This window comes from Sus scrofa, chromosome 13 (assembly GCF_054392235.1).
Source record: "Sus scrofa isolate SSC_HxYL_T2T_F1_AM1 chromosome 13, Sscrofa_HxYL_maternal_Yorkshire_Landrace_v2.0, whole genome shotgun sequence".
Lineage (NCBI taxonomy): Eukaryota > Metazoa > Chordata > Mammalia > Artiodactyla > Suidae > Sus > Sus scrofa.
Window position 1 is genome coordinate 195,250,587 of NC_139395.1, and position 26,154 is coordinate 195,276,740.

At 36.9% G+C, this 26,154-nt stretch overlaps 2 protein-coding genes across 13 annotated transcripts in view; both read right to left on the reverse strand.

The window, feature by feature from the left end:
* Positions 1-26,154, reverse strand: part of LOC146397825 (uncharacterized) — a 226,180-nt gene that overhangs the window by 133,464 nt on the left and 66,562 nt on the right. For 5 of the 12 annotated variants that reach the window (XR_014825005.1, XM_013982535.3, XM_084991726.1 and 2 more), the window contains one exon: positions 5,734-8,655. The exons of 3 other annotated variants lie outside the window; for them this stretch is intronic. Coding sequence is in view for 4 of the 9 variants with exons in the window: in XM_013982535.3 (XP_013837989.3) it covers positions 8,425-8,655 (231 nt within the window). In the remaining 5 variants the exon portion in view is untranslated. Of the gene's footprint in view, positions 1-5,733; positions 8,656-19,988; positions 20,181-26,154 lie in introns of those variants that run through there. 4 more of the 12 variants (XR_014825004.1, XR_014825003.1, XR_014825002.1 and 1 more) reach the window with 1 other exon arrangement.
* On the reverse strand, positions 1,398-8,568 carry NRIP1 (nuclear receptor interacting protein 1). The gene has a single exon (XM_084991723.1). The coding sequence runs from the start codon at positions 8,340-8,342 to the stop codon at positions 4,872-4,874; it is 3,471 nt and encodes a 1,156-aa protein (XP_084847849.1). The 5' UTR covers positions 8,343-8,568; the 3' UTR covers positions 1,398-4,871.

A 26,154-nucleotide genomic window follows, 5' to 3' on the forward strand; every position in this document is an offset into this window, starting at 1 on the left:
ATTGGTCTCTATTACTTATTACGTATGCTCATTGCTTATCCTTCTCAACTACTCATTACCTACACGTGTTTAGCATATATTTACACACACATTCATTTTTGCAAAATGATTGAAGATCTTTGTTCCTTTATTTAAAAGAAATTTAATACGCATTGAAACTTGGATTAAAACCTAATAAAATCTTATCTTAAAACAAGTTTATATCAAACCGACTTTATTTTTGAACACTGTACAAACTTTTTCCCATTTAAAAAATCCGTAATTATTAACGAAATGCAAATTAAAACTACAATGAGGTATCACCTCACACGGGTCAGAATGGCCATCATCAAAAGGTCTATGAACAATAAATGCTGGAGAGGGTGTGGAGAAAAGGCAATCCTCCTACACTGTTGGTGGGAATGTAAATTGGTACAATCACTATGGGAAACAGTATGGAGGTTCCTCAAAAAACTAAAAACAGAACTACTATATGATCCAGCAATCCCAACCCTGGGCATATATCCTGAAAAAAAAACCATAATTTGAAAAGATACATGCACCCCCATGTTCACTGCAGCACTATTTACAACAGCCAAGACATGGAAGCTACCTAAATGTCCATCCACAGAGGAATGGATAAAGATGAGGTGTATATATATATGAATACTAGCCCAAAAAAGAAATAATGCCATTTGTAGCAACATAGACTTAAGAGATTATCACACTAAATCAGTCAGACTGAAGGACAAATATCACATGGTATCACTTGTATGTGGAATCTAAAAAAAAAAAAAATGATACAAATAAACTTATTTACAAAACAGAAACAGACTCACAGACTTTTTTAAAGACAACCTTATAGTTACCAAAGGGAAAGGCTGGGGCGAGAGGAATGGATTGGGAGTTTGGGATTGGCACATGCACAGTATTGCCTATTGAATGGAGGGATGGCCAACAGGGACCTGTGTACAGCATAGGAAACTGTACTTAATATTCAATAATAACCTACATCTGAAAAAGAATGGATACGTGCTTATTTATAAGTGAATTACTTTGTTGTACAACAGAAACCAACACAACATTGCAGATCAACTATACTTCAACAAAATTTTTAAAAAAGAAAAAAAAAAAAAAAAACCCATGAGGACCACAGCATCATGTATCCATGTGTAAAAATCCATGTTACACACCAAGCAACAGAATCAGGGCTACGTAAGACAGGCTGTCTTTGAGCCAGGTGTCAGTTGCCCTGCTCCATGAAACACTAACGCACTAGCCACCTTCTTTTTTCATCTTTTTGAGAAGGGCAAGGCACTCTTGAAGACTTGTTATTTGCATGACCAGAGGCTTTTATGTTTATGAAAACCTGAAAACAGGAGGCCCACAAAATAACAGTCATTTCAAACCAGAGATGATGCATTTTTTTTCCTCATTTATTCAAATTCACTGCAGGAAGTAAACACTAAAAGATTAAAAAACAAAACAAAAAATTCACACTGCAGTATGTACAGTTTCATGACATCACATGAAGAAATTAAATTTCTAATAAAAATGACAAATTATATTACTGAGCAGATCGCATCAAAATTGGTTGTGTAAACCCCAGAATTCATACCATGAATGGTAATGCGCCTCTATTCCAGGATACTGGAATACTCCTGGTATATTATTATGTTTCCAATGGGAGTAAAAAATTCATGAAAGTAGTTGTGTGAACCCTTTATGTTGAAAAGTGGTTGACTTGATTTAAAAAGTTTTAAGACCCTTGAATTCAAAGCACATTCTTTCACAAAGCTTAAACCACAGAAGTCATGTCCAGAAATGGAATACTGTTGTGTTGGGATGAACATCTGATCTGACTTAAGACATTTTGCCAAATGCACAGATGCACAGGGTCCCCCATGCACTTTTCATGCAGCAGGTAATCACAACTTAAATAAAAGGTTTATTCTATACATTTGTCCAGACTTGCAACTGTATACATACATGCACAATTTTTAAACCTGTCCGATTATATTTACACTTATACATGGAATATACACAAACCAAAGAGATTAAAAGGCTTTTCTGTTGTATTAGAACAATACAAAATATGTGTTTTTTTTCATTAAGGAAATCACTATTTACATCACCTTTAAAAACCAATTTTAACATCTTCATGTAACAAGTCAATATATATATATATACATATTATATATATATATATATATATAAAATATATACTCTCACCAGTTTACTCCTCTGTAAGATGCAGCAGAGAATAAACAGGTAATGCTACCTTACTGATGTCAATGAGAGCTGTAGTACCCTTTCACAAATGACTTTCTTAGGAAGAAATTGTCTAGATATCTAAAATAGTCTTGAAAATGTGTATATGTGCATCCTTGTATCTACATACGCATAAATGAAGTGAATTTATGGATGTATCCCTTTCTCACCGCTCTTCTTTAAAACTGTACTAAATCCAAATTGGGGACACTCTCTAGTAAGTCAGAACAGCTGTCTTTGTGGTCATGTTTATTTACGTATGGCATAGCTTCATTTCTTTAACGGTGGACAACAATAACAACAAAAACAACCAACTGACCAAAGAAACAAAAAGATAGTAATGCTGGCCCTTAATGTTCTTTTTCCTGACCTAAAGTTCACTTCCATGTAAAGGCCCATAATCCCCTAACTGAGGGGGAGATATCACTACTTTTAACCTAGGATATTCCTAAGACTCCAGACCTTTCACAATGGCAGAAAAAAAAAAAAATGCCTTGTTTAAAAGCTTCTTTATTTAGTGTAGACAGTAAGATTGTCACAGAGTAAAGATGAGAGGGAGGTGAATTTCTTCACTGGCCAGTGGAATTTTCATTTCAAAATCAGCATATGCCTTCATCTCTTCAGGATGTAGCATGATATTCACTCCTATTATTTTATAATATGTCCAGTCACTATTTACAAATCATTTTGAGAAAAAATAATGATTCCGGGTTTTAGATCATATTAGGAAATAACACCCATTTTCAATATAAAAATCTTAGAAACAACTTCAAGTAGAACAATTTCAAATAGATTTCCTTCTAATTAATAGTTGATTATACAACAATTTTTTGATAGGTCAGTTGCTAACCTGGTTTACAGTTAAAACCAAAAACATCTGGTGAATGAACTGTGGATTGTAAAAACTGAACTGAAAAACTTGATCTTGTTTCAACATAAAAACATCATGTGGCTCAATAGCATATTAAGTTTTTCCAAGAAAAACCAATGGTTATTTTTAATCACTATTTCAAAATCACAGATCCGATGGAGTGACTGTGTATAATTCTGTCATGTATATGTGCCCTCTGTATTTGTTTGTTTAGTTGAGTTTAGTGTCTTTCTTGGGTTTGAAATAAATGTTTTCATCTTTGTCAGCACTGTTCTGAGGACAAGGATTTTAATAGAAGTTAAGGATGTATTCGGGAGGAGTTTCCAAACCATCCTGGAATCACCTGAGTTTGGTAAGTGGCCCTGTTAGTCCATCCCTAAGGCTAATTAAGTAGATGTTACTCATTAGAACACATAAATAATCACAGATTTTCCTGAGATGTTGAGCCAGGTATGAAAGTTGTCCCCTTCACCCAATTTTTTTTTTTGTCATAAAAAGTATTCTGAACCCGATTTCCAAAGACATAACAGTAATATACGAAGTACAATATTGCAAATTTTGAGTTGATGTGTGACTATACTGGGGAAAATATAGGCATCAAATAGTTTGTTTACAATCCTGTGTTCTGAGAAAAGTCAGGCAATGGTTTTCAAATTTCAGAGTGCAGAAGAAACACCTAGGGAGTGTTAAGATGCAGAAGGAAGATTCCCAGGTCCACTTAGCAGAGATTCTTGTTCTGTGTAGATCTGAGATGCTGCCTAGGAATCTGCATTTTAAAACTAGTGCTCCAGATGATTCTAACGCAGGTAGTCTGAGTCCAGCTTTAAGAAACCCTGGTCACAAGACTCACAGGTACCACAGAAATGGTGAGAAGTAGCTTTTATAAGAGATGGTGAAAACTGTCCAAAGAAAAGCCATTTTGCTTCTGTTAAAAACAACTTATTTCTACTATTCAGGAAACCACCTGAAGATAAATGCTAACTCTCCTAATTCTGCAAAAGGAGGAATATTAATTTAGTAAAGTAGTTAAAATACAAAAATGGAAATCTGCCTTTTTTTAAGATCTATCAAACTTCCATCAATTGTAATCAATTTTTTACTAAGTAGTACAAGGTTTAAAGAAATATAGTGTATTGAAAAGGACTGGGGTGGAGCAGACACATTAGGGAATCATAAAACCCCTTCAAAGAGTTAAAAATAATTTTTTTTTAGCAAAAGTGAAAAATTTAAGCATATTTTTCCTAATTTATGTTTGAACTGAATTGAGAAATAAATCCGAACTAGGTTTTTTAATTGAACTAGGTTCAACAATTATCTTTAAAGAGTTATTATTTAACAAATTGGACTTAAAAAAAAATGTGTTGTGTAGGCTGACTTCTGAAAAGCAAAATAAAATACCCTAATAAAGGCAGCAATGCATTAATCCACTGTGGATGAAGATTTACATTTTAATGTATGCCTGTTATCTGTGATTAAAAAAAGGATATCATTCATAGGCTACTCACAGTTGTTGTCTGATGCATACAAAGTGTTAAACAACCACTGGCTAGTTCAGCAGCTTCCTCATGACATCTAACGTAAAGCAAAAAGTAGTATGCATATTTAAACATCACCAGGAACCAAGACTTTTCAAAATGAGAAAGTTTCAATTATACCATGCTTTTCTCAAATCATGCGCTTATTTATACAGATCTCAAGTTCAAACTCATTTAGTTTTTAAAAAGATCCAAAGATGGATGGCAGGTACATTTTATTCTGATTCCTTTTTTATTGTTAGCATGTTTCCCAGTAGTCCATAAACTTCTCCATTTGCGCTGTGTGGGCGAGAGGCATTATTTCCCATATGGCTATTATAAGGGCTTCTTAAATTAAAGAAAGAAGCTTTAGTTTCTGCAGCAGGGAGTAACTCTTCTTTGATTGTAACCTGTGAGATGTTTTCAGCAGAGGAAGGCTCCCTCCAAACGTCCTTGTCTTGTGTTTCTCGACTGGTAACAGAATTGCCTCCTTTCTGGAGCATGTAATACAGTATTGGGTTAGTTTTGGTCAGTCTTGGAGAGTCTTTTTCATACTCAGTCTTTTCCGCATCTGTGATAACCCACTTAATGGGTCTCTTCTCACTGGGCATGGAACACCCGTTCACAAGCCCAGATTCTGGTCTGGACCCTGTGCAGCCCAAGTGCTCAGGGAAAGGAGGACTCAGGGGAGTTTTGACTCCTCCTGGGTATGGAAATGTCCTGCTGTCCATGCAACTGCTGGGCTGAGCGGCACTGTACATCAGTCCATTTAAAGAAGAAATGCTGAATTCAGGCTTGCTGTTGGTCACACTGTTTTTGCATCCTTTCTTTTTACTGTCACCGACAGAGTTACTCCGATGCTGGGACAAATCTCTCACACAGTTTTCTGAGAGAAGCAGCTGTTTCAAAACGTTGAAGCTTTTGCTCTCTCTGGCCCAACTCCTGTGTTCACTTTCGCTGGCTGAACTATGACTGCCAGGGTATTTCAAGTCAAGCTCATTTCTGTTAAGCTTCAGCTCTTGCTGGTTAAGCAAGGACCCATACAGCACCTCCGGAGCACTGTGACTGCCTGCAGCATCGACTATGTTATTTTTCATCTTTTTAAATGGATTTTCTAACGGCTCAGCATAAAGCTTCCTTTTCTTAGGGACCATGCAAAGATTCTTTGATTCCAAAAGTGTCAGTTCACTGTTTCTGTGACTGCCGTCCAGGTCATCAGCCGGGTAGCTCTCTTGATTTTGTCTCAGCAAGCGACTTAGCAGACCGTTCTTTGAGAAAGAAAAATCCTGAGGTGAAGCGGGCTCCGATTTCAAGTCCTCGGGAGCTGGTAAGGCAGCTGCGCCTCTCTGCACGGGAGGAGCCATCCCTAAGAATGGGGCGCCCTGAGCATCGGGGCTCGAGCGCACATCCGGGGTGTGCGCGTGGAAGTCGTCGCAAGGCTCAGATTTTATTTTCACCATCAATATTTGTTCACTTAAAGCTCGGTCTGTATGTTCCTGAGTACTTCCCTCCCTTAAGGGAATCTTCTCTTTCTTCTCCATCTTCCCTTTGTTGGAGTTTCCCAGCAGCAACTGGAGGACAGTGCGCCTTTCAAGCAGATTTTCTATTTCGGAACCAGAAAGTCCGGGCTCAGGGCCGGCTGAGTGGCTGCCGAATGCTTTATTTTCTTCAGCTGGGTTTGTTTTATTTGCGAGCAGAGGGCTACCGAGTCTCTCCATCACACCTGTAGGTTTATCCGTGTTGACGCTTAGCAGCTGTTTACTGGGTCTCTGCTCTTCCCCTGACATGGAAGACTGCATGCCACACTGCGCTAAATTTTTTAACAGCTTGCTGGCACTGAACGTGGCAGAGTTTTGTGCACCTTCGTTTTGGACTGGTTTCTCTCCTTGCAAGTCTTTGCTCTTTGTAAGGTCCATCAAGCGGTTGGAGGTGGCATTTGTTGGCTTTTCAGACGGAGGGCCACAGGCATACGGTGGGGAATTCCATCTAATGACCAAAGAATGCTGGGAAAGGTTGATGGGAGACTCGGCTTTAGCCGATGCAAGTAGGGGTGGAGTGCTCACTGGCGTCGTCCTGTTGGTACCCGGGCTTTCAATGACAGAGGTCCGAGCATAGTTCTGTGTGCTGAACTTTGTCACATCACTGTGGACTTCCTGAGGGCTGTTGTTTCTTTCTGCATTTTCTTCATTCTTATGGCCAAGGAGCAGCTGAAGAAGGGTCACTTTCTGGTGTGAATTTAGCCTAGAATTCTTTGAGGTATCTTGATCTTCTTTGTTATCTACTTCGGGGACTTTGGGATCCCAAGTGTTTAGTAAGGACTGAGTTAAGTTATCTAGAGAAACAGGCTGGTCAGGTTCTGGCTTTTCGGTTCGGTGCTTGCAAGACAAGTCTATGGGCACACAGTTGGAATAAGAGCTTTCATCACCACTGCTATCATCTGTAAAACTGGGATTGTTATCTGAGTAGTCATCAATAGTTGTAGGTGTACTGCTCTCCTCAAAAATGCTTCCTCTCTCACTGTGACTGTGTCCGTTCATTGGCTTAGGTATGGTCTGGCTTTTAAGAAGATGTAAAAGCAAACTATTATTAGCAGCTTGTTTGATATTGTTTCTTTCCAGTGAATTCTTATAGCCTGCATTTTTGGGGGAAGAAGGAACGAGACCCATTGGACTTTGAAATGTTGTACTTTTGCTAGCCATTAATTTGTTTGATGATGTTCTTGCCTGGCCATTAAGATGGCCTGACACTCCTTTGGAGACCTGGAAACTGCCCACATCCTTCTGGCCATTTTCCTGTAATCTGGCCATAGCAGCAAGTCTTTCACTCGCTGCCTGATTTGCATTTTGTGTTTTTAAAGCATGTTCTCGAGAATACTGCTGTAAATGGGCTTCGCTTGAAAGGAGTAATGCTAATTGGCTACAAGCAACACTGGGTTTGGGTGAAGTGGCAGGACTAGCCCTTTTTTCCACCATGCTTGCAACAGCTTGTAATCTTGCAGCGCATGACAAGGGTTCACTCAGGACCTTTGTTCCACTTTGTCCAACATGATGAGGTGACTCTACGAACCTCTCTCTGATGAGGTTTTTCGTTACGTCAGGGAGATTGGTATCAGGCTTTTGATCTTTAGCTTTACTTTTCTTCAACAATGTTTTTAAGTGACTTGATGCAACACCGTAGCACCTTAAATCTTTCTCCACTTTTAAAGAATCATGACTGAGGGCATACCCTTGCTCCTTGAGGCTCTGCCTAATTTGTTGTGACAGAGCAACAGTCTGCAGCCTAGAGCTGAATGACTGAAGCAAAGAGGCCAGTAATGTGCTATCCTGTTTGCCTTTAGGCACATTGTCAACCATGCCAGCCAGCAAAGCCTCCTTCTTTACGTTTAAATTGACGATGGAATCAGACAGCCTCTTCCGCTTCGCTGCATTCCAGTCCTCAGAAGACTGCAATAGCCTGGCTTTTTTGAGATGCAGCATGCCAGATCCCTGATATGTGTGTGTATTGAGAACTGGACCATTACTTTGACAGGTGGGAAATGCATTACCGGAAATGTTAAAGTTCTGATCTTCTTCATTACGCCCAGCAGACTTTTTGTCGACGGCAGTACCTGATCCCTCTGCTGCCTGATGCATTAGTAATCCTTCTAGGTAAGTTAAAACAATAGAATCCTGGTGCACATCAGAGCCAAGCTCTTCTCCATGAGTCATGTTCAATAGAAGTGTTCACAAGGGCTTGGTTTCTATTCACTTTGAAGAGTGGTTTTTTTTTTTGGGTGAATGAGATGTAATGTTAATAAGTGAGTGTCAGTTTATCACCTTCCATAGTAATTAGACAGAGGTGTACTGTTACATTCCGACCAGGATTCCTGCTGGCAGTGGCGAGATAAATGGCAGGCCGACCCCAGTGCAGTCCGACCATAGAGCTGATCAACTCCCAAGTAAGAAGCAGCAGCAGAATCCTTAGTGAATACACTGCTTCTTCTTCATCTTTTGTTCCCCAATAAATGCAAATATCAGTGTTCTAGAAAAATTAAAGAAAAAAATAGTTAAGGAGGTGAAGAATTAGAATTGTACTCTGATATGTGAAAGCAAAACAATCTAGCGCTTGTAAGCTGATATGCGTATATATACCCACATGCAATGTACATATTTATGCATTATAGATGCTTCTTCAGTAATTTATTTTATTGCCATTCCTATTAAATTGGAAATCTCTACTGGAAATCTTATGGATTAATTAATTTCATATCGTGAAAAGGATCCAATCAGAGAAAATACTTTAATGTTATACAACTGTCTTCCAAAGCCCATCAAGTTTTTGAATTTTCATAAACATCTTTCTGCAAAGTGATGTGATGCTAAGTCGTCTCCCTATAGCACTGCAGCTGTACAAGGGGCTAGTTCTAGCTTCCTTACATTACTCAGAGCTTATGAAGGAACAAGAGGAAAAAGGAGAAGAGATCCATGTGACATGGACTCATCTAATGAGTTGGATGTGAGGTTGAGGCCGACACAACGCTTCTGACATCATCCTCTAAACATCAGCCATCCCCAAAAGAATTTGGAGAATTTCTGTTTTCAAAGAATTGGAAGCCCTAACAAGTGTAAGATTCTTCTGAAGGGGCATGCAAACTGTGATAGTCTTAGTTAATACACATTTACATAAAATCACAGGCTTATTCACCCATAGTTCTTACCCAGACTTATTAAAAACAGAACCCATTTAGGTCGAGCAAAGTTTGAATGTGTCTGTCTTAAAATTCTTACATCTGTGCTCCATGTAGAACTTGTAAAATAAGGTGCACTCCTAGCAGATGCAGAATACAGGTTACAGATAAGCCTACCATCCTAAGTTTCTAGAATGTTCCTAATATAAAATACTCCTCCCCCTGCCCATGCTATTTCTTTGAGTATGACCTTGTTATTAATAATTACAGATAAATTAAAATATTATGTGATTTGAAAAAAATTTAAAGGATTTAAAAATAAAAGTCATTATTTAAAAAATGTTTTTGGGTACTTGCATTAATTTTTGGTTTAGAAAATGTGGTTAGTATAGAGCACATAAAACTATAACAGCAGAAACTGACAGAACATTATAAATCAACTATAATAGAAGTAAAATCTTAAAAAAACCTATAACTATACATATATATATATATATACACACACACATACTAAGTCATCATATCATCCTGTAGAAAAGTTGGCAAGAAACAAATTTAGAAGAGATTTGAAGAGAAATTCAAAGTTCAAATGGTTATTTCTCATTAACCTCTTTGAAAAGAATATTCTATAAACAAAACCAATTATATGAGGCAAGAAAGAGCTTTTCATAGAAACTCTTTTTTTTTTTTTGTCTTTTTGCCTTTTCTAGGGCTGCTCCTATAGCATATGGAGGTTCTGAGGCTAGGGGTCTAATCAGAGCTGTAGGTGCCAGCCTACACCAGAGCCACAGCAACTCGGGCTACGAGCTTCGTCTGCAACCTACACCACAGCTCACGGCAATGCTGGATCCTCAACCCCCTGAGCAAGGCCAGGGATCGAACCCAAAACCTCATGGTTCCTCGTCGGGTTCGTTAACCACTGAGCCACGACGGGAACTCCGAAACTCATTTTTTAATAAGATCAACCTGTAACTCAAAGATAGTAGTTACTGAAAAGCTATTCTAGGTGCACTCCCCTGGGGTGCAGGTAGGCAACACCTACCACCATTCTAGCAGAAAATTGGAATACCGCAGAAATTCCGAGACTACTTAAGGCTGGAATTCACTCAGACTCTACTATTACAAACTCTTCAGGGAACTAGGTGTGCCAAATTTCCTCAGGTAACTTCCTTTACTGTTTCTTAAACAACTAATGTGGGAGAAATCACTAACAATCCTTCCTATCTCTCTTGCTTTTTCAGTTCTATAGTACAGAATTTAACTGAGAGATTTAGGGGGGGGGGAAGAAAAGAGAAAGAGACATAATACTTGGATATGGTACAGCTCACTGGAACCTACAGGTATTAGTGCATAATGTAAAATGTTATTTACCATTGCTTAATAGAGGCTTTTTAGGGTTAAACTCATTTGATTTAAAGCTAGTATTAACCTGACTCATTTTCTTTTAGTGGAAAGACAACCACATTATTTTTGAATCACCAACATATAGTTGGCTGACTTAATTTTAAATACTTACTACTTAAGAATGTTATCGGGCGTTGCCTACTACCTGAGCATAGTCCATTACAAATCCTAAATGCCAACATACAGTTAAGAATTAGGCTTCTTATCTATACATAGAACATCCATATGACCCCATAATTCCACTCTTGGGCATATATCCGGACAAAACTCTACTTAAAAGAGACACATGCACCTGCATGTTCATTGCAGCACTATTCACAATAGCCAGGACATGGAAACAATCCAAATGTCCATCAACAGATGATTGGATTCGGAAGATGTGGTATATATACACAATGGAATACTACTCAGCCATAAAAAGAATGACATAATGCCATTTGCAGCAACATGAATGGAACTAGAGACTTTCATACTGAGTGAAATGAGCCAGAAAGACAAAGACAAATACCATATGATAACACTTATAACTGGAATCTAATATCCAGCACAAATGAACATCTCCACAGAAAAGGAAATCATGGACTTGGAAAATAGACTTGAGGATGCCTGATGGGAGAGGGAGGGAGTGGGAGGGATCAGGAGCTTGGGGTTATCAGATACAACTTAGAATAGATTTACAAGGAGATCCTGCTGAGTAGCATTGAGAACTATGTCTAGATACTCATGTTGCAAGAGAACAAAGGGTGGGAAAAAAAAAATGTAATGTATACATGTAAGGATAACTTGATCCCCTTGCTGTACAGTGGGAAAATAAAAAAAGAAAAAAAAAGGGTGGTAACAACAATAAAAAAAAAAAGAATTAGGCTTCTTTAGAGATCTGCAAGCAATATATTTAAAAACTGGAATATTTTATAAAATACTCTGGTTCACTGGCTTGTCAGTGAATTTACTGGTTTATTTGTAACCTCAACAATGATTTTGTTAGAGCTTGTATATACATGTCTATTTAAACATACTCAACATTCTCTTCAAAAACAAAATAAGGAAGAGACTTGACTTGTATGCAAATACTTATTAAGTGACTTATATGGAAAGAGAACAGAATTATACCAAAATATGTAAGAGGAACCAAAGGGGAGGTAAAAGTACTGAGGAGGAAGGGAAAAAAAAAAAAAAAAAAAAAAAAGGAAAGAAAAAAAACGCAAGTGAACGCCTTACAAATTTTACAACTCTCATGAGGTTTAGAAGCAAAAATTTGGTTTAGAAACTAAAATACATTATATTAGGAGATTCTGCTGTGGTGCAGCAGGTTAAGGAGTCAGTTGCCTCTGCAGTAGCTCAGGATCAATCATTGGCCCAGTGAAATGGGTTAAGGATCTGGTGCTGCTGCAGCTGTGGGTCAGAAGTAAGCCCTGGCCCAGGAACTTCCATATAAATATGAATGAATGAATGGGGGAAAAAAAAAAAAAACCTACCCAGTGATAAAATAAAAACTGAGCAACGTTTATTTCCAGTTAGTTGTCATTTTTATAGGGTGATTCCGCAAAATTCTTAGAAAAAAATTTTCTGATTTGAACAAAAATTTAGTGTAACATTTATTATACCAAGAAATGACTTGAATTTGCTTTTGATATTATCATTCTAATTCAAAATCAGCTCTTTATAATTTTAATGAATTCACTTAACTCTCAGTATACCAAGAAAAACAGCCACCATCATTTACCACCTGGGTCCAATGAACATTTATTATCATTTAAGTCAACTTATTCATACATAATAATTTATGAATAATAACAATTTGCAGAATAATAAAGGGATAATGTAAAATATCTTCACTAGAATTTTTAGTAAGAATTTACACATAGCAAACCCAATTCTTTCTTTTCTTTTCTTTTTTTTGGCTTTTTAGGGCTGCACCTGCGGCTTATGGAGGTTCTCAGTTCTCAGGCTAAGGGTTGAATCAGAGCTGTAGCTGCTGGCCTAGTGGGATCCGAGCCAAGCCCTGTCTGCGACCTACACCACAGCTCACGGCAACACCGGATCCTTAAACTCACTGAGCAAGGCCAGGGATGGAACCTGCATCCTCATGGATACTAGTCAGATTCAGTTCTTCAGCACCACAACAGGAACTCTGCAAACCCAATTCTGAATTCCATATTTCCCTGGTTTTGAAGGACAACACACCTGAAATTGTCAGGGCACTCTGGAACTGAGAGTTTAACTACTGGAAATACCTTGTAAATACCAATTCCAGATTTCAAGTACATATCTAAGAGGGTCTAGCTTAATCATCACTTTTGAGTTTTCTTTTTGCGGCTGTAGAAATCAAAATGTATTACTTTGCAAAACTTTGACAGCTCAAAATTATATTGAAGAAAGAAGGACAGAAATCTTCCTTGTTACATAACTACAAAGTATTTTTTACTTTTAGATTTATTAATACCCATTACAGTGATCAATCTAATGAATTATTTCCATGTCATCTGTTTTCTTCTAATGCCTTCTATTACACACCAGCATACAGTATTCTGTCCACTTATGAACTGTTTCAAAAAAATTGGGGGGTGTCAACATCATAAAAGAAGAAAGAACACTGTCATATATTCTTTGAGCAAAACAGGGCAGGCAAATTTCTTGTCACAAAATACTGAGTGATAAAGTACTTCCTATTAAGCAACTGGAGCAAAATAGTCTATCTCCTTCGTGCCTTTAAAACTATAAAGTTACGATAACTATATGAAGTGATGGATATGTGAAATAACCTTACCTTGGTAATCATTTTGCAAATCACATCATCATATTATACATTGTAAACTTAGTGTTACATGTCAATTACATCTCAATTAGGCTGGGTGAAAAAGAACTATGTTTTCCGATTACTGGTTCTTGAGCTTGAAAAATTCATCTAGGATATTGTCATCTGAAGACAATGGTCTGAGGTGTTGCTTGTACAATCAATGTCATCATCATCAATCCTATCTAGAATGCTACTATCAGTCTCTGCATTTATCTGCTGATTCATCTAACTGAAGCATCTTCCAATGCCAACTTTCTTCTCTTTATTTTTATGGATGCACCTGTGGCATATGGAAGTTCCTGGGTCAGGGACTGAATCCAAGCCACAGCTGTGACCTATCCCACAGCTGCGGCAACATAAGATCCTTTTTAATCCACTGTACTGGGTATGGACCCCTTGCCTCCTCGGTGACCCAAGCTGCTCCAGTGGGATTCTTATCCCACTGTGTCACAGCGGGAACTCTGTCTTCTCTTTAACATTAGGGGTGGAAAATAAAAAATACTGAATTCTCTACCATGTTTACTAAAAACTTAAAACAAAATAGAAAGACTATTGTCTCCAGACATTTTTTTTTTTACATTCTTGAAAGATAATACCAGTATTTATGGGTTATGATATTAGCAAACTGAAGATGATACAATAATGATGACTTATTTCACTACTGCATTATCCTCCTAGGCACTTTCATTATCTTCCTCTGGCTTATTCTTTTCATCTTTAATTTACGCAGTTGGAAATAAATGATTAATTAATTCCAAAAAAGTGATAAAGGGCAAAATGGTGAAAAGATACAGAAAAATAAGATCACTAAGATTCCATAATGTATGTTTGATTTATAAAAAGTTCCAATGAGCACATATGGTAATAGCAAGACACAATGCTTTTTTCAATTAAAAATACATTCATTGAAACTTTAAAAAAGAATAAAAGTCATGTAACATCCTTTCTAAAAAACAAAACTGGGTCCAAAGAATCCTGACAGTATATCAAGGATCAATGCATTTCAGGTTAATTTAATAAAATTCATGGACAAACACTTTACAGTTAATTATAGATGAAGTCTTCCTTTTATTAATTTAAAATTGTTTATAACCATAAAATTACTGTTTAAATTTGATAAAATTGAGATTTTCCTTGTCTAATACCATGTAATAAAAAATTATTGCTGTGGCAGGAAAGAATTATTAAAAATAATAATAAAATTAAATTAAACCATAAAAGAATTCTGTGGAATCTTGACCATATGCATAGATTTGGGCTAAGATTCAAGTTTCAATACACAATCTAGTTTAATATCTGGTAAAATGCTTGAATTAGAATATATATATTAGAATATATATTCTAATAATATATATATTCATATAATATAAATACATAAAACATTTTCCAAGAATTTATAAAATAAAAATATCAACATAACTTCATAACTTTAATTTAGAGCTTTAATCATAAAAGACAGTTGTGAATAATTCACATTATTAACACAGTTCCCAACCAGGTGTTCCTATTTCCATTGCATTGTGTTTTACACTCCCTAGATGGTAATAGTTTATTAAGCAAAGGGAAAGTTCATTGAATTTTTAAACACTTAAAAATTTTTAGCTGTGCCTGGGGTATGCGGATATTCCCGGGCCAGGGATTGAACCCACATCACAGCAGCGACCTGAGGCACAGCAGTGACAACACAGGATCCTTAACCTGCTGTGCCATCAGGGAACTTCCTTTAAATGCTTTTGAAAATGGTAAAATCTTGGATAAATGAAGGATGTATCTAACAGGATTCTTATATGTAGGATTACATCTGGTTGAAAATAGATAAATAATGAGAAGGTCTTGGCTGTTTTTAAGGAAAAGATCTTAAAAATCAAATTCTCCATTAAAAACATTTCAATGACTAAACATTATTAAGTCCCTTTGTATGCCATTTAAATGATGTCTAATGAATACCTCATGACTTCCAACTGCTTCCATGAAATTCCCAATTTCTCCTGCATTATCAAGTAACGCTTGAGTACCAAATTTAAATTAAATGTATTTCTGAATCGGCACTTTGGATTCTTGGCTCTGGTCAGTCAAAACAGCAGAAGTTAACTGAAAGGCTACTCCTATTGGACAATATTATCTGCATTTTTCTGTAGATGACTGGGGGGGGGTGCTTTTCATGCAAAAGGAAAGACAAACATTTAAGATGTTTCAGTAAGCATGCAAAGAAAATTCCAAAGTCCTAATTATTGAACCTTTTACTTAAGCAATACAAATCCAAGTAAATAATTCAGAGAACTTGTTGTTCTCTTAGGTGAGACTCTGAAAGCTTTAAGAGTTGAAAAGGGAATAAAAACCCAAGAAAAATTTATCAAGAAAATATAACATCAAACATTTATGCAAATGGATGAGATTAGCTTTCGAAACCAAGGGCCAGCGAAAAATTAGAATATATAAAACCCAATGCTTAATGTCACAGAACAAGAAAGAAAAAGTGAAATTTCAGGTAACAGTCCTGGGGCTTCATTGAAAAGTGAAGACTACAATGATTCCTCCATTAAAAGTTACTTTTTGAAAAAAAATTAACCATTCAATTGTTGCCACTTCATAGCTGGGAATAATATAAGCACAGTAAAGGAGGAGCCTTAGGATTTCATTTATTAGAAAATATTTCCAACTACTTGAAAAAAAATAAGTATATGTACTTTGATATAATTTAAATTCCAAGATATTAATTTTCTTTGCAGTTTTATCTATCAAAAGATGGATGTATGGTTGTATCATTTGATGGGTGCCAAGAAAATAAACTTACCTAAAAAAACAATGCTCAATGGAGAGCCTCAACATTTAAAATTAGACCACAAGAGCTTCTTGCTCTCTCCCAAGGGTTCTCATTTTAGATGTAAATACTCTTAAGAGATGGGTAGCAGAAGCTACTGACATTGCAGCAAGTAAAACAGCTGCCCAGACTGTTCTCCCTGCGACCTGAGGGACTTACACATTTTTGCCCAAGGCCAAATTTTCTCCTACCTTCCAGGTCCATCAGCTTTAACTTGCTGTCAGCTGCTTCCACAGGAGTAAGAGTTTCACTCACATTCCCAAGCAAGAGACTCACTAGGAGACACTAGTGCTTGACGGACTGAGTGTTCAACAGAAGGACATAGGTATCTGAGGATCTCTTCAACTCTAACACTTTATTTCTATGATTCCAAGTAACTTATAAAATTGTAGTTGATAAAAACGACAAGCATTTTAACCAAAAAGATGATATGCTGTCACAAAGGTGTGGAGATATCCCTGACCAATATATTTTATAGTCTTCTTACTGAATTCTAGGGGAAGGAAATTATTTTTAAACAGCCATACAACCTACCCATCCATTCCCCCAAAGTTATTTTATCTTCACTACTTTCATTACTGGAGTCACAAAATTTCAAACAGATGTTTACTTAAAAGCTAAATAGGAGCTTATATTCAAACTGGAGCTTTTGCTTATCTCTTGATGACTGTATACCAAACACAATGGGAGAGTAAAGACTTCAAACCCTTGATAACACAGATCAATGCATGAGAAAGGTAAAATAATTGTCCCCTATAAATGATTCAGGGAAGTGAAGAGCCCCTCTGTTCTGAATTATCCTCACGAGGCTTATGTCTATGAATCAGATTCAACAAATCCACTATTCATTTTCTTCTGTCTCCATAGTTTATATAAAAATTTAATTTATAATCAAAATTAAGATTATAACTTAAGAGATTTTAAATTAAAAACATTCACCAAATCAAAGCAGCTAGAGAAAGAGCTTAACTGACAATATCTGTTCCAAAATAGAAGCCCTCCATGGACGCTGTACTGTATTATCTTGAAAACATAGAAACTAGAATTTTTTTTTTTTTGTCTTTTTTGTCTTTTCTAGAGCCACACCCACAGCATATGGAGGTTCCCAGGCTAGGGGTCTAATTGGAGCTATAGCCGCCAGCCTACACCAGAGCCACAGCAACGTGGGATCCGAGACGCATCTGCGACCTACACCACAGGTCATGTCAACGCCAGATCCTTAACCCCCAATTGAGGCCAGGGATCAAACCTGCAACCCCATGGATCCTAGTCGGACTTGCTAACCACTAAGCCACGATGGGAACTCTTTGAAACTAGAATATTTTTAAGTAAAATTAATTCTAACTAATTTTTTAAAATTCAGGAAGATAGTTATTATATGTTAAAGAGTACATGTGATATTTATTGAACATTAATATTAATGTCTGCTCACTCTTTCAGTTAAACAATAGTTTCTCTGGAGAAACATAAAACTAACATTATTTGGTGGCACATAAGTGTGGAAAGAAAGGTCTAAGTATAAAACCCACAGTATAGCTTCTCCTAACTTTTCCAATAGCTCTTCAAAGTAACTGGTGCTTTCTATCAGTCTTGAGAAGCATAATATTTTCCAATCTCCATATATTTTCATATTCCAAACTATGAAATATAATGGAGAATGGCACTTTCTTCTCCTGGAATTGTTGGAATATCTATAGTACGTGTGTGTGTGTGTGTGTGTGTGTGTGTGTATGCATATATATATATATGAACATCCTTTGAGACTGGAGCATAAATCCTATTAAATCCAACTACGTTTTTCCCATCCCCAAAATAGATTTGACATACAGACCTAAGCACAAGGTCAAGGTCACAGATCACTAAAAAAGATTACCAACAGAACTGATGAAACAGCTGGCATTAGATCAAAGCTCCTGGGGTTTTTAGTATACTTACTAGACACACTGCATTTACTCACAGGGTACACCCTGTTCTTAAAATGTTCCCCATCTTTGAGGACAAGATCTTCATGTACTTTTTTTTACAAAGTACGTTCTATTAAGAATGTTGCATTAGATCAAAGAGTAGGATAGAAAATCAGTGTATATATGTTTCAGAATCATGAGTTGTGTATGTCTGTAGGCCTGCACATTTATTTATTCATTTGTTCTAACTGATCCTTGCCAAGTGACAATTCTGAAATCAATTTAACTTGCAGGTTCCTGACTCAACCATGCTCCCCAACACTTCCAAGCCTTTGTACCACTTAAAACAGGAATTGTCTATTTTTTAGTATCTTGGGTCACTTCTTCCCAAATCCATAGATTTAAGTGCTAAAAATAGGTTGAATCAGAAAAATTTTACAATGCATCCTAATCTTCCGCAATAATTTTCAAATTATACATATAGGAAGAAACTCTGCTTATCAATAAGAGCAACAAAGTGATTCTTAATGGAGTTTATTATTCAACAGTGTAATTATCTAACAAAACCATGCCTTTTGTTTCAGCTGTTCAAACAATATATTGAATTTATCTTAAATTAATTTATAAAGTCAAGAGTTATGTGGTGAATGTCCTTACTGAAGCATTCTGACCAAGAAATTATTTTTAAGGATACATAAAATACTGTTGGGGTAAATTTGTAATATAAAAGCTTTCCTTGTTAAATCAAGCATCACCTGCTGTAGCTTTATATAATTTTCAAATTATGATACATGTATATGCACCCATTATCAGTTTTTCATTTTGCAAAATTATTTTTGATCACTTAAATAGGTTTGAATGAAATACCAGAATTGTCCTATCCTAGAATGTCCACTAATTTCTCAATTACCAAGGAAAAGGGAAAAACAAATAAATTAAGTATCAGTGAAAACTGAACTTCCACAATTCTCTGGTGGTCTGGTGGGTTAAGGATCTGGCATCAGTGCTGTGGCTTGGGTCAGTGCTGTGGCTTGGGTCAGTGCTGTGGTGGGACTTAGATCTCTGGCCTGGTAAACTTGCACATGCTGTGGGCGTGCCTCCCCCTCCCCCAGCCAAAAAAAAAAGGGGGAAGAAAAGGAACTTTTTTTACCAGGCAGAAGCAGACCATGAGTATAACAAAATTATCAGTAATGGGCATCAATTCATACATCAAACTTTGATCACAAAACCTATAGATATATTTTCTATTTTAAACAGAATTACTTATAAAATATATTTTATATACAAAGTCTATTTAGAGGAATCATTTATCACTTAATTAATAATTATGTTCTTTAGGTGCTGCCTAGGTAAAAGTGCTGCCTTGCTTTGTGAACTCTGACTTGACTTGCCAAAAATGGTAAAATTATCATGACATCATGCTTCCTGGAACAGCCCAGAACACAAAGCTTTCTAGATTGAGGATTTTAGTCAGTCTGTGGCAGAGAATATCACTTACAGACCCTATCCATGGACAGAGAGAAGAGTGGCCACAGTGTAAAGGGAAGAAGCCAAGGAACCCCATTGGTTCCCACCCCAAGGGATTAATGAGCAAAACAATAAGAAAATGCACACTGTACCTGAAGAATTTCTATGTCTTCAAATAGTAACATGTAACATTAAAATACATTTTTCAACTAGGGAGATGAAGCTACTGGCACACCACTGGTAGGCTACTCACTTTAAATGGTTTCATTTTGACTGTGAAACTGCCACCCATACCTCTCTATAACGTCTCCTTTGCTCATCAGTATACACGGCAAATGTCTGAAGTAAAAACCTCAGGAACTGTAGCCAGTAACTGCCCATCTGAGACAGGCTGTGCTGCTGTCCAGGTCTCGGGCATACTCAGTCCAGGAGCAGGGAGAGTCCGCGTGATTTGCCTCGGCACCTGATACTCAGATACAGATTAGGCTGCGGGGTAGAAAGGAGGCTTTAGAAGAGGCTCTACGGGCTGGAGAAGAAGCAGGAAGAACAGTGCTGGTAACATAGGTCAGTGTCTTTCTGACTTCACTTTACTGGACTAAAAATGCTTCCGGGTAATTTTTACTTTGGCAACTGAGATCATTAGAAACAACTACTACTACCTACTATGAATGTTATTTAATAAAATTAAAACATTTTAACATCAAAAATTTAAATACTTTAGCTTTGTGAGAATCTCCGTTATATACATCATTCCTTCTCTCCTTCTCTCTCCCTTTCTCTCTTTCTCTCCTTTTCTCTCCCTTCTCTCTCCCTTCTTCTCTTCCTTTCTTTCTGTCTTTCTTTCTTTCTGTTTTTCTTTCTTTCTTTCTTTCTTTCTTTCTTTCTTTCTTTCTTTCTTTCTTTCTTTCTTCCTTCCTTCCTTCCTTCCTTTCCTTTCTTTCTCTTTTCCTTCCCTTTCCTCTTTCCTTTCCTTTTTAGATAAAAAAGATATAGAGACTGGCACATATATGCCATACCTCTCTGTTTGTTCAATTCCACCATCACTTAAGTTCTTATATCAATATTTACTCTATATTTTGCTTTATTATTTTGGTACTTACTGTGCTTTCAATTATAGCATTTATATAAAATGAATAATGTGTTTTATATTTAAATCCTTGCCATTACACATGAGGATATGACTAAGACATAACCATGGGAAAAATAATGTGACGTAGAATAAAAAGAATAAAAAGTTCTTGACAGAACTTTCTGCTCAGTGTCCTTCTCCCCTTTCACCCACACAATCCTTACCATCATCATCACTTGATAAAATATATCAGAGTTAAAAATGCATCATATAACAATGCTCCATTTGCTGATAATCAAGCTCAAGGAATAAAATCTTTTACAGTCTGTAAGTCTCAGCTGAGGACTCACCCCTTCCCTCCTTGGGCAGCCTTCCCTGAACTATGCAGGCTGGGGACCTGCAGGACTCCCCAGCACTACTCAGTACATCTTTCAATCATCTCATTACAAAACTGCATTTTGCGCCATTTATGTGTGGCCCTCAACTAAAGTGTAAAGCTCTTCTGGGCAAGGAGTCCACCTCTGTTGTCTTATATCCCAGCACCTGGCAGGGATCACATTCCCAGTAAAACATGCAACAAGTCAAACACTTAGAGGTTCAGACTGTAAAATGAGGGGTAAGCTGTCATAATTCTAAGGTACCTTAAGATTTAAAACAATATGATAGTGCCATTTGTAATGTTTGGTTTCAAATCTAAGACCTCCTTTGTCCCTCTAAATATAAACTCACAAAAAAATTACAAAATCAAAGAGTAATAAAGTATTTTATCCTACACAGGAAGTTCTCTGGATTTGAAAAACATGTGACTAGTATTCCCGTTAGAAAAACACAAGATTTTATAGCATTCTTGCATTTTTCTAACAGAATACCTGTCACACATGCAATAAAATTGGGTCATGATGATTGTTGTACAACTATAAATTTTGTAATAAAATTCATTGAGTAATAAAAAAAGAAAAACACAAGATTTAAATACTTTCAAGAAGATCTTTATTTTAACATCTCTTTGTTAAAACGTGATCATTTTTCACTTAATTTCCTCTGATCAGTGTCTTCCTGGCCAAGGTTTTAAGATGTAATATGCTTATGGACTACAGATAAGAATGAGCAAAGGTTTCAAAATGCTGGTATCATAAAGCTTTCCACCATATCCCTCTCTCAAACTACTCACTCTATAGGAAGTTGAATAAAACCTATTTAACATTAAAATATTTCATTGTTAAATTTTCTTATGATGGAGCTGTATTTAAGAAATGAGGTAGCACATTGAAAGATTTAATCCCTAAGATCAGACAAATCAAATTCATCCTTAAAAGGCTTTAGGAATTAACTTTGAAATGTACAGTAATCACAGCTGAGAAATTATTTCTCAATGTCCACTTGAAAAAAAAAAAAAAAGTCAATCACTGAAGTAGATAATAATCATTTACCAAGCAACTTGAACCCTTTAAGTTGTGTGATAAAGATGAAAGCAAATTGGTCAAAGCTATCCTTAGGGTGATCTTTTTCCTGTGAACCTCTATTTGCTGAAGAGCGTCAAGTATGAGCTTTCACTGTGTTTGGCTAAATAAAAACAATCTCCTGCCATAAAGTGATTCTATTAGAATGTGTAAAAGTGATCAAATTACTTTTAAAAGCCTTTAAACCTGAAAATCTGAAAACCAATTCAACAAAAACAAACATTATCCAAGCAGGTCTTGAATACTGATGTGGAAGAGTCAGCATGCCATTGTCCTGGCTGTCCTGCTTCCACGTCTGCAGCCGCTGTTTGGAGCAATAATATCAAGGAGATGTACTCCTCTGACCTGCACTGAACTGAAAGCTAAGCTTCAGGTTCCCTCTTGTTTTACAGCAGGGTATCAAACCTAAATAATGTTTCTCAGGTCTGAGGGGCTAAGAGGTCATGTGGGTCCAGAAAATAGCTAACTTTGATAAAATTTTTAAAACATTTTTCTAAAATATACAGTAAGACACTCTTCAACATTTGTTAAAAACACATCATACTATACTCCAAAAGCTATTCAGGCATTTATTTTAAAGGTATTACACTACCAAATCGAATGTCCTTGTCTTTCATAAAATGTTGTGGGGTTTTGGGACATTTTATTCACTTGGACTAATGACTTTTTTTGAAAGCAAAACTAACAAATATTCTTGCCTCCATCATACTGGGAAGGTAAATTTATAGAACTTATGTAAAAGTGGTAAAGCAGCTGGTTTTTATGAAGGGAAACTTATTTTTCTATAATAATTCTATGACTAGCTATCACTTTCCTAATAGCAAATAGAGTCTATAAACATAATAGGACCAATTTAAGGTTAGGAGAGAGTTGAAAGGTCATCTGCCTAACCAATCATCCCATCTGATGCTTAAACGTCTTTAATAACCTATTTGCTAACACTGGTTGTCTAGTTTATTTCTCAAAACCTCTGGTAACTATGTATTATAGGAATCAGATGGCTCTGGGTTCAATTTCTGGCTCTTTCACTTACCAACCGTTTGACTTTGGGCAAGTTAACCACTTTTGAAAGTTTTATTCGTAAATGTTCAAGAACCAATACCTAGTTCACAGAGCCACTGTGAGGAATAACAATGAAAATGTCACAGTCCTCATATGGCACTCGGCACAAAGCAGGTGCTCAAGAAAGATTAGTCGTTATTCAGATAATCATTCTGTGTTTACACAACTGCAATAGTAAGAAATTCTTCCCAGCACTGGGCTATAATCTGTCTCCTTTATTCTGATCATTTGTCTTTTTGGGGGGGCCAAAAAAAACAAGGCTAATCCCTCAACTATCCTTCAAACACTAGAAACATTATTCCACTAAGTCTATCACCTTGTTAAGGTCTGGATAAGACAGTGACCTTCCATGGTTGAAGGAGTCTAGCGAAGGGCAAACAAAGGAAGACACATGCATGTGGGTGCCAGTCTACAAAGAGGCAGTTCTTTACATATTCTTGACTGGCCAAGGTAGTGTATGTAAGCTCCTGGGAGCTCTCCACCACAGACCGTTGACTGCTACTGAGTTTACTACACGTTAAAAATGGCCAGCTTTTCCCCAGGTGCTTTCAGCCATATGTCCTCCTCAAATGAAATATCACTATATATTTTTTTTTGTTGCTTTTTTTTTTTTTCTTTTTGATTCTCCTTCTGGGGTTGGCTAATACTCTATTACCTCACAAAGGTTCACATTTTAACAAACAAGCAATTGAGCGACTGGTTAACTGGCCAGTTAAGTGGCTCATCTGAAACCAATTTAGGGTCTTCCGAGTTCCAGCCATTCCTATTAGTTTAAATAACAGGTAAGCAAACACTTCTGTAGCACCTGGAGAACTTTGGCTTACTTTGCCTACTCTAAAAACCTCTATCTGTTGTCTTTTATTTTTCCTAGAAAGGTCACAGAGCATACTAGTTAGAAGAACAGTCTTTGGATTCCTGACTCTGCAATCTGTCAGTGGGTGACTCTGATCAAGCTACATTTTCTGGGGCTCTGTTTCTTTAGCTGCAAACTTGAAATCATAATTGTATCTACCTCATCAAGCTATTGTATTAAATGAATTATGCCTGGCATTTTCTTAATGTTAACTATTCTATAGACAGAGAACCAGACTAGAGGAGTTTCTCAAAAAATTTTTCTTCACTTCAGTCACTCTGCATAAAGCTCCTTGAGAGCAGGGATTGTCTTTGGTTTTTGTGTCTCTATACCTGATAGTTTAGAGGCACTCAAAATTATCTGTTAAATGTTCAACGTGTTCTATATATAGCCTGAAAAACTAAACAAACAAACAAAAAACAAAAAAAAACCCTCTGGATCTGCAGTTTAATAACTTAGCTAATTATTGAATTTTCTAAGATATGTTTACTTAAACCAAAGAGTAATTTCATGTACAAAAGATGCCCATCATTTTTTCCTTCCTTAGACTTTCTTCATAAAGAATCTGTTCCCTGATCACTAGCCTAAGGGGAATGGAGCACTTCAGGAATTTGACCAAACTGGACCAATTCATTTCCTCTCCTGGAGTATGTGATTCAAAGAGACTGAAAACCTTCATTTCCGGGTTGTCTTAATGAGGCCACATTTCACAGATTAATATACAGAGGAGTGAGTATCCTGAGAGGAAGGAATGAAGTAGGTGCAGAGAGAGAGGCAGTGATGAGAAAGGCAAAAAAGGAAGAGAGAGAGGAGACAGCAAAGGGCTGATGAATGGTTTTCCAGTTTCAAGGAAATGCAATGCACTCCTACCACTGGGTCCTGAAGCACCTGCTACATGCCTCTAATAAATCTTCCTGCACTTGAGCTTTGTGGAATAGGCTTATAACCTATGCAACTGTAGCATCGATAAGATACTGCATAAACACCCTGTAAGACAAACTATACCTTTAAATCCCAGTTTAAAGACCTCTGCAAATATCAACACTTTTTCGTCACTTTTCCTACAGTACCTCCACCTCATACATGGTCCACGTCCAACACATACCTCCAATTTTCAAATGGGCAAAGCTAATGACACAGAGGTAAAGACAACGTTCAAGGTCATGCCCAGAGTTTGCAGGGGATGAGCTGATAAGAGAATTTCAGATTTCTTATTCCCAGGAGCCTGAACTAACCAATAAACCGGCCACCTCCCTTGATGGAACTCAAGTATGCCAATTATCCAAACTGTGTAGGAAACACTGACCAAAACAGGGGTTAATTGGATGTTGGTTGTTTTAATTCCATAATCAGCTCTTTCCCTGAGCTACCCTGGGAGTGAATAACATCTTTTGCAGGAATGGGAAGGAGGCCAGCACAGGCCATCTGGCTGAACGCGTCCTTTCGTCAAGTCATCCCTGCAGCTGTGTGAAACTTACTGATGTTGAAGAACTTTACAGTTTAATTTGTGTTATCATTTTCCCTACTCCTTTGAATTTAAAAGAAGACAAATCTTTATTTTCATATTAGGCCAAGCGGTTTAACTCATCCTGAAGTGGCTGAACCTACCTGAACGTATATATTCTATAGGTATGTGTAGGCAGAGGAGACTGAAATTGTCTGATGTTAAGAACAATTTCTCATACTCAAGAAGAGAGCAATTCATTTAGACAAAGACTGATGGAAAAGAAATAAAGATTCAGTTTCCTTTTCACATGAAAAGCAAAAAAAAATATTGATCTTCTTCTCAACCAAGGAAAGAAGAAACCAGGTAAGAGCACAGGTGGTCCATTTCCTTGTCCGTCTCCTGACTTCTTCCACTTTGTAATTTTGCTAAGATGAGAACAAATCTGGGAGTTCCCATTATGGCTCAGTGGAATTGAACCCAACTAGTATCCATGAGGATGCAGGTTCGATCCTTGGCCTCGATCAGTGGGTCAATGATCTGGCATTGCCGTGAGCTGTGGTGTAGGTCAC

What these genes read in the sequence shown, in the direction of transcription:
- NRIP1 (XM_084991723.1), bottom strand. Translation starts at nt 8,342, where the DNA reads ATGACTCATGGAGAAGAGCTTGGCTCTGATGTGCACCAGGATTCTATT.